Source organism: Microchirus variegatus (assembly GCF_963457635.1).
Source record: "Microchirus variegatus genome assembly, chromosome: 22".
NCBI classification, from domain to species: domain Eukaryota; kingdom Metazoa; phylum Chordata; class Actinopteri; order Pleuronectiformes; family Soleidae; genus Microchirus; species Microchirus variegatus.
Genome location: NC_139823.1, coordinates 2,583,941 through 2,606,819, shown reverse-complemented (window position 1 = coordinate 2,606,819; position 22,879 = coordinate 2,583,941). Strand labels below are relative to the sequence as shown.

At 40.1% G+C, this 22,879-nt stretch overlaps 1 protein-coding gene across 1 annotated transcript in view; it reads left to right on the top strand.

The window, feature by feature from the left end:
- myo16 (myosin XVI) overlaps positions 1-22,879 on the top strand; it is a gene marked incomplete at its 3' end in the record, with an annotated part of 88,924 nt that overhangs the window by 17,984 nt on the left and 48,061 nt on the right. The window contains exons 3-11 of the mRNA XM_083908496.1: positions 5,013-5,083; positions 6,127-6,270; positions 11,937-12,045; positions 14,296-14,420; positions 14,521-14,646; positions 19,186-19,261; positions 21,007-21,157; positions 21,317-21,467; positions 21,607-21,717. Of these exons, the coding sequence (XP_083764622.1) occupies positions 5,013-5,083; positions 6,127-6,270; positions 11,937-12,045; positions 14,296-14,420; positions 14,521-14,646; positions 19,186-19,261; positions 21,007-21,157; positions 21,317-21,467; positions 21,607-21,717 (1,064 nt within the window). The remainder of the gene's footprint in view (positions 1-5,012; positions 5,084-6,126; positions 6,271-11,936; positions 12,046-14,295; positions 14,421-14,520; positions 14,647-19,185; positions 19,262-21,006; positions 21,158-21,316; positions 21,468-21,606; positions 21,718-22,879) is intronic.

The following is a 22,879-nucleotide window of genomic DNA, read 5'->3' as shown; positions in this document are numbered from 1 at the left end:
TTTTCCAAAAAGGGACACAAAGTGTCGCAAAGTATCAGAAAGTGTCGCAAAGTGCCAGAAATAGGCAAAGCTACATTTTTATTGGCTTTTTAACAATACATTCATTATTTATGGGGTAATGGGCTGTGGGCCGGTCCAAATAGCTTGAAGGGCCTGGTCGGGCCCCCGGGCCTTAAGTTGAATAGCCTTGGACTACACTATACAGTAGGGCTGTAAACAATAAACGTTTAATAATTTGAAAATAACTCGCTTATTTCAGTGCTGACCAATAAGGAACCAGCTCTTGATATCTACCCTGACCCTAGTGTCCATCTATCACCCCAAACTCCACCAATGATTATACATTCCCCCCTCCACCTTTTGGTGATGAACTAATCTAGAATAAACAAAATAATACACCGGCAAACAGAAGCCCCTCTGTGATGGACAGCCTCAGAAGACTCTTTGAATCAAAGAGCATGTTAAAACCTTCGTAGTCTGTTCATGTCATGTTGGCTTGTCCTTCTCTGCTGCTGTGAGGACCCATACGTCTGTCCAAACCACCCTAATCCCTTTTGATGATGGTTTTTGAGCGTTCCTCAGTGGTGCTGGCGCTCTGAGTGATAACAGTGTTTCTCTCCATTGCCGCTTGAGTGAATTCTTTTCTCTCTTTTTGTACAGAATGATGCAATGTGCCTCAGGGTAGGACCCTCCCCAGAGTAATGTGTGAACATTTCTGGATCGTTTTCTTTCACTAAAGATGCATTTTAAAAGGATATTCGTACCAACACTTGTTGCTCTAACAGCCTCTGGGTTAATCTGTTGTAAAGGAATAAGGATGGTGTAGATGCAACTCATTTACTGACTGTGTTTTGCCTAGAACACTGGCTGCAATAGAAAAAACTGAATATGTCATTGATTCAAAGTGCTTGGAGTTGTTTGTTTGACTACTAGAAAAACATGTTTGCCTTGTAATTGTTTTAGTTTTCCTCTGTGTGATTGTTAATCCTTCACCTCATGAATCCTTTTGTAAATTTTGAAAATTAGACAAACTGAAACTATTGTAAAAGACCATCAAAAAAAGCCCTTCAACCATCTGTAATATTGCTTTTATTTTGAATGAACTGTTCATGTCAGTTGATTATTTATCGCTGTTACTGGTGATTAATTCAATATAATGATGGTGACTCATCATGTTCTTAACAGATGAAGAGACTGATGAGCCAAATGAGACTTGGAGAGGAAACAATAACAGGATCAAAGAGGTTGAGATAGAATTTGAAATAAATGTGCTTGGACATTTGTCATGTTTTAATTAAAAGTCCTCCTTAAGTGAATATGTGTGAGGATTAGCACCATAGAAAGAGCAGAAACTCAGTCTGCTGCAGGTAATTAGAGATACCAGTCCCACACATACACAACGACACAAGAAAGTATTTCTCATCAGGAAATAAGATGAAGGGAGTGAAGGAAGAACAGAACACAGCGGGTAAATAAAACGAAGAAATTGAAAAGCGGCAAAGAAGACATAGTAGGTTTAAGGTGAAAAAAAATATTAATAGTAAATAACCAATTGAACCACATGTTGCTTCCCTATCTGGACTGAAAATCTGGCTCACTTGCATTTTGACATTTGGTGAAATTGCTTTTCCCAAACCAATATTCGTACTTCATCCCAGTGAGACACCAGTGAGAAGGCAGCAGCTGTTTTGTGCTTTCCACAAAACCCCACCATGTAATTTTTTTATTTTGTCCTTTCAATAGAATAATGACATTGGCCCCTTTCACAGCAGCCATTTTTGACAGGTCACAAGGAAAAGCAGGTGTAAATAATCTAACAAATAATGGCTTTTATCAGTAACGCCGGTGCTCAAACGTGGTGGTCATTTTGGAGTTTGTTGTTCATATAGTGAGAAGATGAATTTCGACCAAAAGAAAGACGAGTGGCTGAGAAACACAATCATAGCCACCAAAGAATACATTCTTTTCTTTGTGGTGTTCCCCAGAATTATTATAAATCATATCACCTACCAACGGCCACTATGAATTTCCGTCAGTCAGAAAGTCAAAACCAATCCAGAAGCATTGTACCCAGGTCTCTGCACAACGTTTCCCCTGTATGTATGCCGTGTGTGTGCCAATGTTTGTGCATGCAGCCTTGAGCTGTTCTAGCGTATTATGAACATGTAATTACTGTACATGTGATACAAATACAAGTGTATACCTACCTCCTTATCGATCAGTGTGCATTGCTCCTTCCCACGGGTGTAGAACAGTGACTCACATATTCTAATCTGAGAAAGTGAAGCAGAGCACAGGTAACAATAATAGCTCTCAGTCCCATGTGGTGTTTTGGGGGCACTCTGTTTGACACAGTTGATACAATTGAATCATACAGAGGCTGAAATACAATATGTATTGTGTCTGTTCCCTGTCTAGTATCAGACGCTGTTTGCGCACAGCCATTTGTGTTCTTGCAGCCTCTGTGGCCGGATAAGTGCGGCAAAGCTTCTGAGTTGATTACCTGCCAAGTATTTTGTACAGTTGACTCCCTGCCAGTTGAGATTTGAGCAAAATGGTTCTACTGCTGCTCCGTTTGTCTGTCCTTCATCCCATTTATCCTACTCTCCAGGTGCATGTTTTTTATTTTAATCGTAATGCTGAAGTTGAAAATCAATGCACCACTCAGAGTAGAAGTAGTGCTGCTGCAGGGGTAACCTCCAGACATTTAATTTATGAGTCACTTTGCTATCAATCCAACACTCACTTTACCTATTAAGTGGGAGAAAACATGTCACACTCATACTACCACTTTAGGTTTGTATATGATGTTATGATGAGTGTATCTATTCAGATGGTAAAACACTAACCAAAGAAGGAGGCGACAAGAGAAGGAGAAACAGGGGGTGTGCAAGTGTTTTGGAACACATTGATGTTTTTCTGCAGTAGAGCATATTGGGACTAAAGGCATGTAGCACACCTGTCATGTTTTTGACAGCATGGGGCCAATACTGTTGGCCTGCAGAGGTGGTAGAGAGGGATGTTATGATTTTACTGGAATCCAATTTAAAAAACACACAACCTTCAGTCTGATACAGCAGGGATCCCTTTGAAGTTAATTGACTCATCAGGCAGAATACTGGGACTTTTGACGAGGCAACGGATTTTAAACCTCAGGTTTTTTTTTTTTGATGACTCATCGCATATCTTCTCTGCAGATTAATTCGAAATGGAGCAAATGATGCGAGACACTCTAGCATGATTTTTCATAGAGGCTGAATGTAGATGTTTTATGTCTGTTTGAATTAGCAAAACCAAGGAGGGAATTCAGTGTTTAAAATCATACAAATTAGCCTCCACATTAACTAATTAAATCGCATTTACTATTTTCAGTCTCTTTACTGCTCACAATAGAATTGCATCTTCCTATGGTTTTTCTGAGGAGGAAGCATCGTGAGAACCTTATTCGTGTAATATTCTATTTATTTTTCTTTGTTGTGGAGGCTGTTTACACAATAATTGAGTAAACACTGTAATTCCAAGATCAGGGGGTGGCATTTCGTGTAATGTGAAAAACGCAATAACACCCTGGTGCATTTGCTGTAAATACACTGCAGATACTTTTAACACCTGGAACTCGTGAAATCACATTGTCTCTGAATGAGTAGACAGTCGATCGGCGTTTCGTCCCACAGAACTCATCATAAAATAATCTGCATTTAGAGTTATAAGTTATTGAGAAAAACATACAGTACCTTTTTTTCCCATCAGGATTGAAACTCGTAAAAAATGTCAAAGCTCATTTCAGAAACATGGGGCAGCGAGGTGAGACGGTCTCTCTTGTGGCTATGACTGTGTGATAAGGACAAAGGAGACAGAGGCATTTATAACAGTGAGGGATTTGAACAGAATCTCATATGGGAATGTCAAGGAATGGAGCCAAGGAATGATGCTGTACATGGAGAGTGTTGCTGGATGGAGAAAACGGGCAATTCCTCTCAAAGTGGCATAGTATGGAGGCTGCATTTCAGGGATTTTATCAAATGCATGGAATATCATGGAACAGAAAGATAAGCAAGCGCCAAACAATCGAAAAGAGAAGCTGAAGAAAAGTAAATTTAATCTTGTATCATGTCGAAAGAACATGCTTCTTTAGCATGTGCATCATATCTTCTCTGAGTAGTTCAACAAATGCATTTGAATTTTGCCAAAAGGAATCTGTTTACATTGTTTGTGATGCATGAATCTGTCAGGCTATACCTTATTTAGGTTATCCCCACATCCTCGCTGATTGAGTCTCTTTTTACTCTTTCTACCAGTTCCTAGCCGGTTGCCATGGTAACTCCACATATGTCTCGAACAGCTGTTTTTGTAATTTTGCCTCATACTTCCCACTCTCCATTTCCCCAAACGTTAACCTTATGATGGAGGAAAACTCATACACAGATGCATATATCACCATAAAATCAAATACTAGCTGATGCACAAAGGTTTCACTTAAGGTTGAAATGTTATTGGTTGCTGTAAGGCAAACATTTCTGTTGCTTTTGTACATCATTCAGTGGATATTCTGTAAATCTCCAGGTATCATTTTCCCTTTCAGTTATATTATCACACCCCAAAATACTCACATTTTTTAACCTCCAACTGTTCAGTTTCCACTTCACCTTTTCTTCAACTTATATTTCAGCTTCTTCTGCAGACAAGGACTTTCAACTACTAAGTTTAAAATACGTTTTTCTGGCAATGCTTTGTGGGGTTTTTGTACATTTGTTTGAATGTAGTGAATACCTTCACTGAGTCTTTGGCAGTGTGTCAGCGGGTTGTGTGGTTCATTGGAAACACACGCATGCTTACACACACAGATAGAACACTGATCTGCAATGACATGTCAAGGACAGTCGTAGGATGCTGTGCTGATGCTGTTTGTGTGTCGTGTCTAAGTATGTAGATGCCTGTTTTACATGCCCCAAGTGTCATGTCTGTGTACACACACAGCAGGTGTTAACACACACATGTTTGTTTTATTGCAGTGTTGCGTCTCCTGAAGGAGGGAGCAGACCCCAACTGTCCCATTTCTTCTGACGGATCCTTGCTACACTTGGTAAGACTGATCACTAATTGTAGGACAATAGTCCTAATGTGTGTGATAAGCTATTTTGTCTGAATTAAGCATTTTCATAGCAATTCATGTTCACATCAAAGTCATATATGTATGTCATGTATATGTATATGTATATATATGTGTGTATGTATGTATATATACATATATGTATATATATATGTATATATATATATATATGTATATATATATATATGTATATATATATATGTATATATATATATATATGTATATATATATATATATGTGTATATATATATATATATGTATATATACATATATATATATGTGTATATATATATATATATATGTGTATATATATATATATATATATATATGTGTATATATATATATATATATGTGTATATATATATATATATATATATGTATATATATATATATGTGTATATATATATATATGTATATATACATATATATATATATATATATATATATGTATATATATATATCGCCTACTGTTATAGTCATTAGTCATAGCGGCCGATCTTTGGTGTTTGCCGATTTCCGATAATTAGTGCTGGCCAAATTAACGGCGTTATCAGCGTTAATGGCGTCAACGGAGTCAATGTTAACACTTGAAGCGTTTCCACGACTGACTGGAAAAGGACACGCGTGATGTCATGTTTACGTGACTCCCAATTGTTCAAATGAGTCTCTAAAGTTACGCTAAACTTTAAAAACCGAGGCACACATACGTAGTACACAGGTACGCTGGTTATATGTAACGCTGCTCTTTTCATTTAATAAACAGACCACTCCAGTTCGACTGTAGGCGCACTAATGGCGCTAAAGGAGCTAACACAATCAGTCGTCACGGAAACGTTAACCTTGACGCCGTTAATGTGCCCAGCACTACCGATAATACATTTTAAACCAATAATATCATGCATCCCTACTACATACAGTAGTTGTTTTGCACCTATCTACTTATGTGAACTATTTCATGTTAACAATGCAGTCGTTTGTCTACCAACTAATAACAAAAAGGTCTTCTGTCCCTGCAGTGTGCTCGCCATGACAACGTGTTTGTGGCAGAGTTGCTGATTGAGCGAGGCCTGAATGTCAACTTGCAGGACGAAGACCTGTGGACCGCCCTGCATGTGGCGTGTGCATGTGACCATGCGGACGTTGTGCTACTGCTACTGCTGGTGAGAAACACGCGCCAACAGCGATGTGCAGTGTATACGGGTGGCTGTTATATGACAACACAACACACACAAACAGGCACACATGCACACTCTACACACACCAACAGGTATGAATGCACTTCACTTTTTGAATGTGGTGAGTTGTATAGTTTCCTTGTTGATCTTTGCAATTCCAAGCAGATTGTGTTTTTGAATTATTTGGCATACAAGTGTCATATATTTTGAATTAGCTCTGAACCATTCTATTGACATCAATCAACCATTATTTTCTGCCCAAGTGACTGATTGGTAGGGGGTTTGGGTCATAGTCTGAAATTCGACTTTACTTTGTTTTAACAAAGCTGAATCACCCAGCACAGAGCAATATTTAGAATATCTGCATGACATGATCAAAGAGAGCCTGTTCAGCAGAGCTCATTTTGAAAAGAGCAGTGGTTTTATTGACTAGATCCCTAATGAGAACCGGGCCAGCTGCAGCGGTGGGCCTGCACATCCAGCCCAATCACTAAGTAGGCTGGGTCCATTCTGATGATGTTGATTAGACCCAGGGAGAGTTGCCTGCAGTGTGAAGCTTGGTAGATTCCTTTACATTCTGGTTTTCTTGATTGGGTCCTGAGTGATTGGTGGCTGCCTGTCTGCGGAGCAGGAGAGGAATGGATTTGTTTGAAGAGCTGCCAGGCAAAGGGGTGTGCAGAGTGGATCTGTCAGCTTGCACTGACTATGTGACTGTTTGGATTAATCGATTGTATGTGCTGTATGAGTGCATGCATGCACATTGCCTCAGTAGAGCAGTGTGTGAGATAGACATATCAAATGCAATTTATGTGGTGAGTTCATGATGGGCAATACTGTAATTCTGCTCCCAGGTAGTAGTAACCTAATGTCTACCATGAACAACCAAGACAAAACTAGTTCCTGGAAAGTTGGCGGTGTGAAATGAAGAAAGCATTTTTAAGAAAGGAATCAACAAATCTTATCTAACTCTGTAACACATTTCAAGCTTACTTTAGCAACACTTGAATATTTATATATATATATTTTTATTGTTCTTTGTTCCAAAGTGCTTATCTCGCTGCATCACCTTGAGTTAAAATGTGCCCTTGTGCTTCCTTGTGACATGAAATTTGTGTAAATGGTGCATTTTTTTCTTCAGGGTAAGATAAGCACTTGCATTTCTTTTCCTGGTATAATCATCGGGGAAGATGGTGGCTGAAAGGGGAGCCCAAGGTGCTTCCTGTCTGCCAGGGTAAAAATAGCTTCAGTCAAGTCCTAAGTCCTACAGAGATGCAATATTTCATTTCTTAGATTCATTCATTTTGGCAACCATCCTCACCGCAGACTCTGCCAATGCCCAGTCTCTCAAACGGCTCCTTTATCAGAGCTGTAAGTGGAAGATCTTTACTCTAAATGTAAGGAAACAGGTTTATACTTTAACGAGAAATGGAACACTGGTCTTGCTCGAGCAGCTTGAGTGGCAGCCTTATCTTTGATTGGCACTAGAGGGAATTGCACCATTAATATACTAATCTTTTATGTCCTACTCCACCATCTCTTTCTCCATTTCCCCCTCCCCCTCGTTCTCTGCTTCTTCCGTCCTTGATTTCCTGTCTCCAGTTCCTGCACAGAGAAGCAGGGAGGTTTTTTGCTGACAGACATGTTACCAAGCCTGTCTTAGAGGGCTTGATGATAAGTATGGGCGCATTGTCACTAGATTGGCATTAATGTTAATTCTCTTATCTCTTGCCTCCAAACAGCAGGAGAGCCAGTATGCCATTTTTAAACTGTCATTCCTAGCCCATTTCCAAAGTCTTTTCTCAACCTATTCTATAGCTACAGCCCTGGTTAATGTTCATCATCGTCGAAATTAACCAGAAGACCAGAGACACAGTTACTTAGATTATTACACAGAAAGTAGTCTGTAGGAATGATTCTATAAACATATTAGACTTTCAGGTTAATGGAAACAGTCAGTAAATATCAAACAAAAGGAGGTTATGCATATAACTAATGTTCTGGCGGAGGGAAAAAGAGGAACACTTCAGAATGAGGATAGCTTCCTTGCAAGACCAACCTCCTCTGAACCCCAGGTGCACGGGCATGGACGGTACTTAGACTTCTTAGATAAACTAAGCTTACTAAACCCATTAGGAGAGTGTTTCTTCTTTTCTGGAGCCATTCCACTTCACAAGTTAGCAAATTGCTAGAAAGTGCTATACTGTCAGTATAGGGTGTTTGTTAGTGTAGCTAAATGATTCCCCATTCACAGAGCTAAATTACAAATGTTGTGGGTAGTTGGCAAGCTAAACACGCAGTGCAGAAACAAACCTTGATAACGACGCCCTGGATAGGGAGCAAGCTCAACTCCTTTGGACAGTCAAATCACTCGCAAGGGTTGTGCAGGTTATGCAAGGTGAAGTGTAGTAAGATTGAGGAGATGAGACTGTGCAGGATAATTTATAGCCCCGGGGAAATGCAGGTCTTCCCCTACCTGCAGCAGTCTCATTGCCGTTGACAGGCTTGTTGAAAAAAGTTTCTTCAAGTTGGACTCACAAGGACGCAGTCCCCATACTGATGTGTTGTACCGAGTGTATCGACCGAAAGGGAACTGGATTGAAAACCATTTCCATTTTCAGTGTTTAATTGTACTTGACTAATGTATCAGGATGCTGCAGCTAAACCTTGATTCAAACCACAGTTCACACTGTGGTAATGAAATAATATTTCTTTTTTTAGAGGGCTTAATTGTGGTTTCCTAATAATTGTTTTTCATGAAATGTGATTAGGATGGGGTAACTTGCAGACTTGACCTTTGACATGGTGCTTACTGTAATAAAAAATCTTAGATGATAAAAATGATTTTTACTCTCTATTAACCCTCTTATAACCATCAAGATAATGAGGCTGCCAGGATTTGATTTTATGGCTGTAGTATTGCCAAAAAAATGTTCAATGAGTGAGTGCTTCTGCCCCTATCTGCTCCTTTTTCTAAGATAACTTTCCCTTTCGATATCTGGCAGTTGTTCAACAGTTTAGGAATAAGCTGAATCTTGTCTGTGATTGGATGGTCGTTCCACAGAAGTCCTGAGGGCTACTGTAATGACAAGTATATTTGGGCAAAGCTCTTTTTCTCTGCTTCCAGTAGCTATCCGTCCGTCTTGAGGGTCCCGCGGGGTGCTGTGCCAATCTCAGCTGACAGGGCAGGGTCACAACCTGGACTGATAGCCAGTCTATGGTTTTTACATTTTCAAGATTGCACAAGCAGTCTAGGAGTTACGCTAATGAGAAGTTCGCACGCCAAATCCTGTCTGCGACGACAGGATGGCCACAGAATGGTTAACACCACTGCACTTCAACGAACAAAACAAAAGATCACACTTTTCCCCTTTTCCTTTATAATGGATCTTCTAGTTTCATACATTTCCACGATGGTGTCTAGCTCAGCATTAACCGCTCATGCAGGGACTGCAGTCAACACATACCTTGTAGTTATTATTGATTCGATATACTACATGGAACAATTGCCATTATGAACCATGTGTACCATGGTGTTAACAGATTTCCATCTTTGGGACAGCAACAGTGCATCCATCATACTGTGACTAACAGTGTGGTGGGGTCATAGGCTAACTTGTTAACCTTTTGTATGCTGCATGGCTGGCAGCTAGCCCCTACTCATTTTTACCTGTCACTTTTATCTGTTTCTCATGAGAGTGCAGACACATGATGTGTCTCTTTATCAATGGCCTGCACATTTTCCTTACTTCAGCATAATATGTGTTGGAGCTATGTGTTGCAAAAAAGGAACTATGGATACATTATTCCTGCAGAGAGTTTTCTACCATATTTTTTTAACCCATTGACTATAAACCAAAACTACTTGTCACCTGATTTCAAATATTGGTTTTCCTGATGAGTTAATGTCATATTATTATGTTCAGGGCTTCTTCAATAGCACATGATAACAATTTTGTATAATGTTCCAAAATCGATGATAATTGATGAGTTCAGACTAAGATTTTCACTGTGAATTACGTTCAACATTGCTGCCAGGAGCATCTATCTGCAGTCACAAAATAACATCTGTGTGTAGAATATAAAATAAGACAGCTGCCAATGAAGGTCGCCAGTGGTGAGAGTCGACCCCTAGAAGCATAAGATGTCAGCTGATAATGTCCTCCAGCCAAACTCCTATTGACATTTACTGGTGAATCGTCTGGTTTAGAACACATCATTACTACACATGCATTGCAGACACACAGAAGCTCACATGCCAACAAAGGAACCCTACTATCAGTATATAGAGGATGGAGCAGTCCAAATTTGACATAGTTGGTAATAGAGGGTTGAGTGATGGTGGTGGGGATGGGCAGAGGGGGCATAATGTTGTAATCTCTCTCTGGCTCACTCATCACCTCTTGTTTTGCTCCAGAAGCTGTGCTTCACATTGTGATAAGGTTTCTTGCATCCACATGAATATTCAACATGCGGCAGCTGATAGTTAATTAATTCTCTTTGTTAGCTCTCAATAAGCCTCCCTAAGTGAGTGAAAATGGCTCTAGATGATACACAATGAAGAAGCAAACCTCACCAGCACAGATTTGCTGATATCGTAAACTGACAGTGCGTAATTGCTTGGCATTTTCGTGAATTTTAAATGATTACACGTCTGCAAAGCATATTCAGAACTGAAGAGCAAAATCCTGTTGTGATATTTACTGTGTAAATCAATTAAACTGTTCAAGGTTGCTTTGAGGTTTTGAAGCCCAGTGTCCTTGTGGTTTTGCTGATTGGTTTTTAGAGCACTAAGGTTAACTGCCTCAGTGTTGCTCTGTCAGCTGACTCCCTTCTGGCACTTAAACCCAGTTCCATTCTTTTCGTTTTTTTGCTTTCCATACCCTTTCCCTCTCTGTCTGCCTAAGGACCAGGCCATAAATCTCTTTGCCGCACTGCAACTAGGTCGTTAGAATTCTATTAGCTGTAAATATTCAATAAGGATGTGCTCACTTAGAGTCTTCTGTCCCTGCTATCAGACCAGGTCCAGCTACGATCGTTACACTAGCATGTCGTTTACAGTTTCGTCAAACTATTACTGGATGCTGACTATTGTCCCGTCAAACGATGTAGGTTACTTTTAATGTTTTCTTCCAAAGAGGGAAGGAGTATAGGGATCATCACATCTGTGACTGATATACATTTTGAATAGTTTGTACACAATTATCTTCGGGTTAAGGTGTACAACAAACAATAAGTGCAGGAGAGATCCCCCAAACAGAAGTAATCAATCATAACCATCTTGTGTCCAATGAGCTGTAGTCAGAGTAACAGTCATTAAAGGAGCCCAAGAGAAGGTCCATTTTATCTCATGTCGTAATAGAAGACTCCTTTGGCAGGGTCCTTGTTGAGTAAACGCACATTAATCTTGTCACATGCACGCACTTACCCAATGATCCCAGGTAACAGTAACCAATGGCCTCACTCTTCAATGCCCCCCCAGGCAGTTATTTAATGAGTTCTTTTATTCACTGCATTGTCTCTTACTGTCTCCATGGTTTTGCCTCTGGAAAGCCAAGATAATTGTGCACACTTTATCATCAATTCAAGTCTGATGAATGGGCCTGGCTAAATTTGTGTCTTCTCTGCTTTTTGTCTGCCCCTGCATCTGGAAGGCCGGAGTGAATGTTATGCTGCAGGACGTCAACGGAAACATTCCTCTTGACTACGCCTCTGAGGGAACTGAGAGCAGCTATATCCTACGAAAACACCTGGAGGAAAATGGTAAAGCTCGGCAACATTTCTGTTTAGTATTGTATATTGTATGTATTTAAAGGGATCTCCACCGTTGTATCTACAGAAGAGCACTGTAGAATCCTGGAGAAATCTTGAGTCTGTTTCAGTTTGGTCTGAAGATGAAAAGATTCAAAATGAAAACATCTGTAATTGTATAATACAAGGAGCTGGCCATCTTTGCTCGATGCTATATAAGCTACTGCTTTCATAGCAGCAGAAAAAGGGGAGATGCACATGTTTGAAATGTGGTGCCTGCAGTTGAAGGAGAGGTGTTATGTGTGTATATGTGAGGTTGAAGTACACCCACAGACCTAATGATGGTGGATTGCAAATGGGCCACTTCTCTCCCACACAGCAAGGAGAAGGTCATCATGGGAGCTGCAAAATAACAGGAGATAAAGGCACAAGAGTGTTGGAGGCACACAGAGAAAAAAGTGGTAGAGGCTCAAGGAAGGAATGACAGAGGGAGAGGTGAGAAATCTGCCAGAGAAATGTAGAGAAACAAGCAGAGAGACGGTAACAGGAATCATGCTGACAAAGCCAGACAGAAACAGATATAGACAATGATGGAGGGTCTTCCCTCATCCATCTGTCACTGGCCACACACGAGCCTGCGGAGGATCACATGACGAATGCAAGCCTCCGACTATAGACAGCTAACTCATTAAAGCCTGAACCAACCCACTCACACAGACGCACACACGCTCATACTGTACACGGAATTTTTTTGACACTTCTCTCTGCTTCACTCTTCCAGCTCATGTGGTGCTATCTATCCCCCTGCCTACCTTCAGCTCCCCTGATGCCACCCTTCATGTGTTGGGCTTTGCCACCATGAAGCACACTGTTACTCACACAGGCTTGCTGAACCTCTGTTGCTATAGCAACTTGGTTGCATGCTGTCTATCCCCATCAAATATGTGTGGTTGTGGGGAAGACTGGGTGTCCATGTGTCTCTATATCAGTGATGGAGGCAAAAAGAGAAATATTATTTCCTTCTTGGTGCTTTGGCTGAGTCGCCTGTTTTTAATGTTTTTAGTATCTAAAAACCCCAGAGGCTCTTGTGTGTTTGCAAAGATAAACATTGATGAGCTAAAACAAGATATCTGTTTGGAAAAGTCCTGTTAGTAAGTGTACCAAGTGAAATATGCTATGACAGCAACTGAAGTCACTGTATGAATGTGAGTATGGAGGAGTACACTGATCTTGACTGGGATGTCCCTGTAGACCTATGTATGTTTGTGTTGGCCTAAAGCACATGCTGCAGTGGGGCTGTGGGATCCAAGCCCTGCATGAGAACATGATAACCTTCTGATTGTTATTCAAATGATATTCAATTCAGGATCCTTTTTGTGCTTAATGCATCTGCCCTCAGTTAAAAACCTTAAGGAGGTTTCCTGTTTGACCTTTGTTGATTCATTACTGACACTGCCCAGGCACTGTCATAAAACACCATGCTGACCAATTCAAACCAAATTTTGTGGAGCTGCAACTAATGATTATTTTCGGAATCGATTAATCTGTAGATTATTTTCTTGATTAATTGCTTGGTCCATAAAAAAAAACCAAAAAAAAAAACATTGATCAGTGTTTGTCAAACCTGGAAATGATGTTCTTGAATGTCTTGTTTTGTCTGCAAACCAAAATGATTCAGTTTTAATGATTTCTTTGTAATATGGAGCAAAGAAATAAAGAAATATTCACATTTAGGAAGCTAAAAGAATCAGAAATCTTGTTTTAATAATGAAAAAAGCGTCAAACAGATTCATCGATTATCAAAATAGTTGACGATTAATTTAGTAATCGATTAATAATCGATGAATCAATTAATTGTTTCAGCTCTAAAATGTTGTACATAAACTGGGTCATTTTTGAAAGCATTTCAGAATTGTTCATTGTAAATCCTCACCATATTTTGATTAAACTAATAAGTCTATTCCTAAAAGTTAAAGTTGGGTTTAAACGGAGAGTCCTTTTGCTCTGAGGTTGAACTTTGATGAAGGTCAGCTCTCTCAGTGAAAAAGCAAATTGACCCTTTTTTTTGCACTTTTTTGTTAAGATTGCAATAAATAATAGACACATTGTGTTAAATGTATAGCTATTTTTTTCTATATCCTAAGCCAAGTTAACAGTATAGTACACGTATTATATAGTGTGACTCTATAGTGTGAAAATTCACAAAACTAACTACAGGCATATTGTAGTATTAGTGTACCAAAATGTGTTTGTATTTTATAGGTGTGGATGTGTCCTCTATACATGCCATGAAAACACAAAGATCCAGCACCATGTTATCTGATGTCAGACAGCTTATAGCTGCAGGCGTCAGCCTAAACCATCCCAATGATGACGGGGTCACTCTGGTAAGTAAGGATTTCATGTTGTGTGTGTGTGTTTTTTTAGAGTTGATCTTCTATGTCTTACTCGCCTCTGTCAATTGTTTGCTCTCGTTTTCCTACTCAGCTCCACATAGCGTGTGCCAGTGGTTACAGAGAGGTGGCATCTGTGTTGTTGAAGAGCGGAGCGGACCCTCAAGCTGCTGACAAAAGCTTTTGGACACCTCTCCACCTGGCTGCCAAATACGGACAGGTAAGTCACAGCTGCACAGTGAAACGTCAGAATGTATTTGGCGTTATGAAGCGGTCACCTCCTTCTAAGTCATCTCGATTTATTGAGTCAATGTGATTGAAGTCATTAATTGAATAATGAGGAAATTATTGATGGATTGTTCCTCAGAGCAACTTGCCTCCAGTTACCCTGCACACTCTGATAAAACACTCATTTTGGGCCTATTGATCAGAAACACTACAACTCCATGCACCGAGGAGGATCGCATTTACATTTGTTACAGCATTTTAAATGAGGCATTTAATGTCGCTCTTAGAGGAGAGGAGATTGATTTCCAGATGGAGCGGAGGTGAGCTGTCGGAGCGATGGGATCTGGGTGTTTTGGGAGTGATCCAAATATGAAAGAAGGGAAGCAATCACTTTCTGATCTTGCTGACCCAACTGGATATTTAATTGCATTCCTGGGCTGTGTGCTTGGCTGCTAAGAAGAGGAATTTATTCATTTGGTATTTACACTCACTTTATTTATTCACAAGTCAGGATTACTACTAATGTGTTCACAAAATGGGTTCCTTCTTTATTTCATTCAAACTGATCTTTTGCCTTCTTTTGCTTTCTATCCTCTTACACAATTCCATCATCCGGTTGTTTGTTGACTCGATGATAGTTAATCAGACCCCCAGACAGCAATTCTCTAATAACTTCTCCCATGCCATCTTGCTTTTTCAGACTGTGCATATAAAATTACTCTGTGCACAGTTTGTGTGTGTGTGTATTTATTATGTAAGTGCATCTGACTTAAGAGTATCAGTCTAGAGGATTGGAGAATCAATAAGGTTTCCCTTGGAGTACAAAATCACCACAGATATCGACCCTTTACTGGTGCCAGTGCTTTGCCTCTTGCATACCAACCACTCCATGAGCCTGAACACTCACTTCCTGGCACCATCTTATTCTGTCTGATCTGACGATGGCATGTCTGCACAGAATATAATGTGTTTATACACTACAATTCAAAGGTTTGGGGTCACCTATACAATTTTGTTGTGTTTTCCGTTAAAAGTCACACGTTTATTCATCAAAAGAGTTGCAAAATGAATAGAAAATAAAGTCAAGACATTGACAAGATTAGAAATAATGATTTTCATTCCAAATAATACTTTTCCCCTTCAAACTTTGCTTTTGTCAAAGAACCAGCAGAACTGTTTTCAGCTGTGCTTTCAAGGGTTTTCTAATTGTCCAATAGCCTTCAAACGCGATTAGCAAACACAATGTATCATTAGAACACTGGAGAGATGGTTGCTGGAAATGGGCCTCTATACACCTATGTACATATTTCATTAAAAACCAGATGTTTGCAGCTAGAATAGTCGTTTACCACATTAGCAATGTAAAAAATGAGGACATTTCTACGTCACCGCAAACTTTTAAACAGTAGTGTATGTCCATCCATCTTCAACCGCTTATCCGAGGTTGGGTCACAGGAGGAGTTGTTCGATCAGAGAGCCACAGACTTCCCTTTTCCTGGTCATATTGTCCAATTCTGACTGGGGGGGATGCCCAGGCACTCCTGAACCAGTGAATAGATATAATCTCGCCACCTGGTCCTTGGTCTGCCCTGAGATCTTCTCCCAGTTGGACATGCCTCCCAATTGTAGCGCTCCAGTGGCATCCTTACCAGATGCTCAATTGGCTCCTTTCCACGCTGCTCCACTCCGAGTCCCTCCCAGATGACTGATCTTCTCGCCCTATCTCTAAGGGAGAGCCCAGCCAACCTCCTGAGAAAACCCATTTCGGCCGCTTGTACCTACCATCTTGTTCTTTCAGTCATGACACATTTCTCATGACCATTGATGAGGGTAAGAATGAAGATCGACCGGAATAACTAGAGCTTTGCCTTTCAAGAATTGGACCCACTGGTCCGATTCTTCAGGTCAATCTTACGCATCATTGTTCCCTCGCTCGTGAACCCGAGATACTTTAACTCCTTCACATGGGCCACAGACTCATTCATTGCTTGTATGTATTCAGCCAAATAAATCACTGGTTCCATTAATAAGAAGGTGTTGCTGATATGAGGAATCTGAATACTGGATCACTAATATATTAAACCCACAGACCACCTTTTCTGCAGTGTGGCACACAGACTACTCTGACCCTTAAAGAAGATGTATGACCCTGTTTCTGTAACAAATTAAGCTTCTCTCTCTTGGTTGTGTGATTAGTTAGACCCCGGCTCTTTGCTTCTGCTGTTGAGGAATATTTAAGTTGTGTTCTCTTGAGGAAATATTTTGTTGTTGATTTTCAAACAAAAATGATTAGGTGATTCATTCAGTCTGAGGGGAAAGGTAAATATGAGTGCTGTGGCAATATAACATATTCAAAAGCACCTTAATGTTAATCTAATTTTCACATCTGACATATATTCTGAAAGGACATTTTACCAAAGAAGTATCTTAATCTACGTCAGGTTAAATAACTTTAACTGGTTTGATAAGGTTGTTTTGACCCCACTGATCCCCATCATCTACGGATGACCTTTCCTCGATCGTCTTGCAAACTTTGACCCACCGACAAATTCAGATCTCGTGGTGTTACTGACGTGTTGTCAGTATTTATAGGGTGTGAATGCAGCTGACGATGTTTGTGGGCAGTAGAGATTCTGTAGACTCATAAGTGAACAGCTGCCAGCATGGGTCAGCCAGTCTGTTGAATGTGTTAAGTCAAGCTCGTCTGCAGCAGATGATGTGCAATTACTCTTCTGCAGAACAAAGAAGCAATGCCACTTAAAGATAATTTTCCCCTGTCACATCACTGAAAAGTTGAGTTTATATTCCTAGTGTTTGACATCAGTGAAATTAAATCAATGCTGTATAAGATACACACGGGTACTCCCATACTATTATGCACACTCTGTTTGAAGTTCCCCAAGTCCAAGATTAGATGACTCATTCGAGACTTTTTAACTGTTTTGACGGTATGAGTATTAGTAATTTCAAAGTGATGTCTTTATATTTATTGAGCTGCTGAGATTGGTTGCATAACCAGGAAATGAAGAGGGATCTTCTTTTTCACATCTCACTTTCATTTCTCATACACTAATAACAAAATCACTACATATCACTTAGAGCACACATGGGAAACATAAGGCCCTGGGGCCAAATGCGGCCCGTGATCCGCTTTTATGAGGGCCGGCGACATCCTCACAGGTTCCCTCAAGTTCACGATTGCTGATTTGGGTTCGGTTCAAAATGTGATATAGTGACACATATGAATAAACAATGTTCAGGACTTGTGGTACACTATACAAAGCTACTGCAAATACAACCTCAGTTTCGCTCCTTCACATTAATAGCATTTAGCTAGTAACACACAATCAGACTTTTATTTTTGAAATATTCAGGAGAGGAAATTTTGTACATTTTGTATTTATTTTTACAGCATTTTTACTTTTAAATTGTAAATGTTGCACATGTATGGGTTTAATGATTATATGTATAAAGGGTTGCCCACCTCTGACTTTGTGTTAGATTCAATACAGCAGTTAATCCACAGAGGCACTGTCAGTTGGGGAAAAATAGACGAGTACATCAATGAATAATGAGAGGGAAAGGAGAAGAATACAGAAACCTTTGTGAGCACCACGTCTATAGAGGAAAAACTGAGAAGGAACAATGGAAGTCAGAGGTGACAGACATCACATGTCACTCTGTGTTGAAACGTGACTTGGTAACAACAGGGTTCTTCCAGTGTCATGTAGTCAACAGGAGATGAGCTCATTATTTAAGGATCTCCTCGTCAGGGTTGACACTTAAAGACCTGCCTTATCTGACATACACTGTGTATATCATCTTCTTAGTGTTTAAATTTAAGGTCGGTGTCAGTGTGTCCTACATTGCATGGTATATCATATGTAACTAGTGCAGTGCCCGTAGGAAGTATGTGCACACCGCAAATCAAATATGCCTTGTGCGTGGCTGATAGTCACAAACCAGCTAGCTATGCTAATGCTAATCGTAGCCTTGCTAGCTTACCTTTGGAAACAGTTTCGCCAAGTTAGCCGCAAAATAGTAGCATGCTATTGCTAAATAAATATGTGCTCGTGTATTGGTGAATGGACATCGACTTTGTCATTTCAGTATAACGGCATGTTCTGCGTTTCACTGTGTGAAAATGTCTCACCCACCGTGAGGACAGCCTCTTCACCCCCACCTCTCTGCCCCAGACAGCGCAGCTGCTGCTGATGAGCCACTGCTTGCCTGGTATAGCGTGATAAATCAGTGAAAATTTGAAATTCTTCCAAAAAGGATGCACACCATCAGGCCATGCTCAACCCATATCCAAAATCTTAGGGCGATCCGACTAATGGTCAGTGAGATATGCCTTTATAGATAGATGTACGTCTTCACTGTTGCATTAAATGCGTGTTTAATCCTATGATCCTATTTTGCAGAGCACTCAAAATAACACATTTCTTTTCCAAGTAGTGCTTCAAAATGATTCAATCTTTTTTTAGGCCCTAATAAAAATGGACGTGGGCATTTCTTCCATCTCTTACAGACGAGCATCGTTAGTCAGCTCCTGCGACACGGAGCAAACCCCACTTTGTTGAACTGCAACCAAGACAAGCCCTCAGGTAAGACATTTACACACGTAAACACGCAACTGTTGCAGCTAAAATGAAAAAAAAAACCTTTTAGCCAACAGGAGGCAATGAAGCAGAGATGCACAGAAATATATTTTGACTTGAGCTGAGCATTTTTCAGATGCATTAATAATCACACACTACACACATGGTGTACACACGCAGTGCATGAAGCTCCCTCATAATCTGTCTCCAATGACCCCATTTTTGCACTTAATCTCCAGGACAAAACACATTTCTTAATGAAAGAAAACATTAACTTTTCTGTACACCCTTATTACATGTGGGTATTTGCAGTAATCATAAGGGACTCGAATGATTAATTTGCCGATGGGCAAAAAGGTAGCACATCAGCCAAGAGTATGCATTGTATATTTTAATAATCAAAGGAAACAAAATCATCAGCGGGGGTCTAAAATGTGATACTTTAATTAATTAATTAATTAATTAATTAAATTGTAGTGGCTGCTGTGTGTTGATATAATGTCTCTGTGAGAGGTTCTTATTTTCACTGGTAGACATTAGATAAATAAATAATGGTTTCCAAATAGGAATTTGATACATCCTGCATCTTGAAAATTACTATTACAGAGATGTTGTGTTAATGGAATTTTTTCTCTCAATAGTGAAATACATAACTAATAATACTGTAATATTAGTCGAAGTAGAAAAGGACAATGAAATGGGAATTAATTTACTGTGTCATGGTTTTTGTGGGGCTTGAAACTCAGTCCTCGACTGCAGGAGTTGTGTGTGTGTTCATTTTGCTGAAAACTGCTCGAGTTGACCTACATTAGACACTCTAAAGCAACTTGAAAAATGATGTGTGGTGCAGCTCTAATCTCAGCAATCAGTGATACACACAATGCGAATTTGATCCAGACACACACCAGACCACAGGGGTCCTTTGAGACTTTGACATCTTTGTCTAAAAAACACTTCAGAATATAAATATTAACATTTGAATATGCTCAGGTCAATTATAATCTTTTTGAAGTCAAAGCAGTTATTGGCTGATGGTTTGTGTCCACACACACAAGGAGACAGCAGGGGCAAGCATTAAGAGGACCATTACGACACCACCCATTGTGCCAGGCTGTTGGTGACTATCATGTAGTCATTTTACTTGTGAGAAAGTGATGAAATGTGTCACTGAGGACTGTCTGGAGTATCATATCTGAGTCTAACCACTTACTCTAACTGCCACACTTGGTGCTTAATCAATAGTCCCATCTAGCATGTAGGCAGGACAAGTCCTTAGAGACTGACAGACAACCCCCCCCCCTTTTTTTTTCACTTGGAGCCACACACAGCTTCCTCACCAACCACATGAAGAAAGACAGACAAGGCAAGTGATGGGGGTCTAGGGGGTTGTCAATCACACATAAATAAAAAGACAGGATGAAGCCATTCCCCTCCCTGGTGTCCTGTTAGACCTCAGTGATGGGGTGGGTCTCCACTCCCCCTCTTCTTAAGCACAGATGGATTGATCTATGGTGGGGTCCACATTTTTGCTCCAGTGCTGCCTAATCCACATGGCAAAAGAAGGCAGAGCAGAAAAGTGTACCTGTGTGTTTCACAGCAGAGTATGTTGTGGCACTTAATGAGAGTTAATTCTCAAGGTTTGCAAATGTGATATTTGTAAGTTTTGGTTATTGTTCACTTAAACTGGTCTCTTGGAATTCAAAGTTTTACATGGAACTGATTTGCCCCTTTATTGTGTGTCCTGTCACCAGACATTGCTGCTTCAGATCCTATAGCTGATATGCTTTTGAAAGCAGAGGACAGCTGGCTGCAGAGACTCAAGGACCCCTCAGTTCCTCTGCCATCCACAGACCAACGCTACGATGGGGGATCGCACGATCTCACCACTCCTGTCAAGAACTTGTGGGTTAACAGTTTTATAAGCACAACTGATATAGACTTATGGTTAATAGAGAGATCTTAAATGTTTTTTTTCTTTTTCCTTTTTCTTTCATCCACTGCTCCCTGATTTTCCAACTGCTGCATTTTCTCCAAATCCTTCACATTCCACCAAATGTACAGGAACCCCTTGGGTATTTCTATCTCTAAGCGGGACAGTCTGCTGGAAAAATGCGCTATGTTCAGAGAGGCTGGTGGAGCACTGACCGGACACTCATCCCAGAACAATTTACTAGATGGCCCCTTTAGCTCTGCAACCAACAAACTGGAACAGGTATGTACTCTTCCTGCAGTTCCGGCACCACAGTGAGCACAGCTAGATAGAAAGAACATAAATAACCCCAAACAAGTCATTTCATCTGATAACTTCTCATGGCATTTTTATTTAAAATGTTGCCCTGCTTTTTCTTCAGGTCAAGCTGATGCCTCCGGCTCCAAATGACGACTTGGCATCGCTCAGTGAGCTGACCGACAGTAGCCTACTGTATGAGATGCAGAAGCGCTGTGGCAACGACCAAATCTATGTAAGACCCCACTTTCCTTGTGCCAGTAAACAAAGAGTCCCACTCAACATTAAACATGTATTAAGGCACAGAGAAGATGGAGACATTCACACTAGTTATCTCACAGAATAACTGGGCTACTCCAGTTGTTAGTTTGTAGTGGAGAGCTGTGTTGTTTAAGGTTTGGGAATTTCATCATGTGATGATTAGCTAATTTCCTACAGTATAAACGTTATACCCATGAGTTGTGCTTTGGGTGTCCCTCCAACATATGTACATTGTACTGTATGTAGCACACTCTGTTTATACACTGTACATCTCCCACAGTGCACCAGCTGTAAAACATTGAAAATAATATTTATTTATTCCACGTGACTGGTGGTCAACATAGATACAAATTTAGTGATTTTGTTTTAAATTTCTGAATGTAGTTGAGTCCTAAGTTCATACCGGTGATATGCATCTTTATTACAGAGGCCTATCGATATACCTCTCAATGGCATATGAGCAAAATCTCAATCCTGCTCATACTTTTCAATGTAAATTGGGACAGCAGTGGAAAGAGTGAGGAGAAATAGATCTAAATATGAACAAATTGATATAATATCATAGTTTGAATGTTAAAGGAATACTAATAATTATTTTAAAATATTTTAGAGTTTCTCCCAAATTGTAACTGCTTATGCAAGTGGTGCACTCTTTTAAATTAGGGTAGTTACACCGTAAACGTTCTGTCACTGCATCAATCGTTGTGAATGTTACTGCTTCCAATCTGTTCACTGGATTGCATTCATTCCCTTGTTGATTTTCGTGAGAGTGGAAGTTGATTCGAATGCACTAATATACGTGTGTCACACTCTCACTCACTTAGACTGGTGACAATTGCAATCAATACCATTTAGGACCGTTTTAAAGATAAATCAATAACCATATTCACGATTAAAATACCTTCAGCTCAAACGATTGGTCCATTTTGTATTCATGCCATTTTCTCCTTTCTTTAAAATTGTGGTCTTGGCCATGATTCTCCATTGGGACTGAGGTCTCTAAAGGCTGGAACCAGATCAATGTTGAGCTATCTGGTGCTCTCTCTTCTCTCTGTGAGGAAGCAGTAATAGTCTGCTATTATGGGAACCCAGATGGGCCACAGGCAGTGGGGTTTGCCACAGCAGGGGGTGTACAT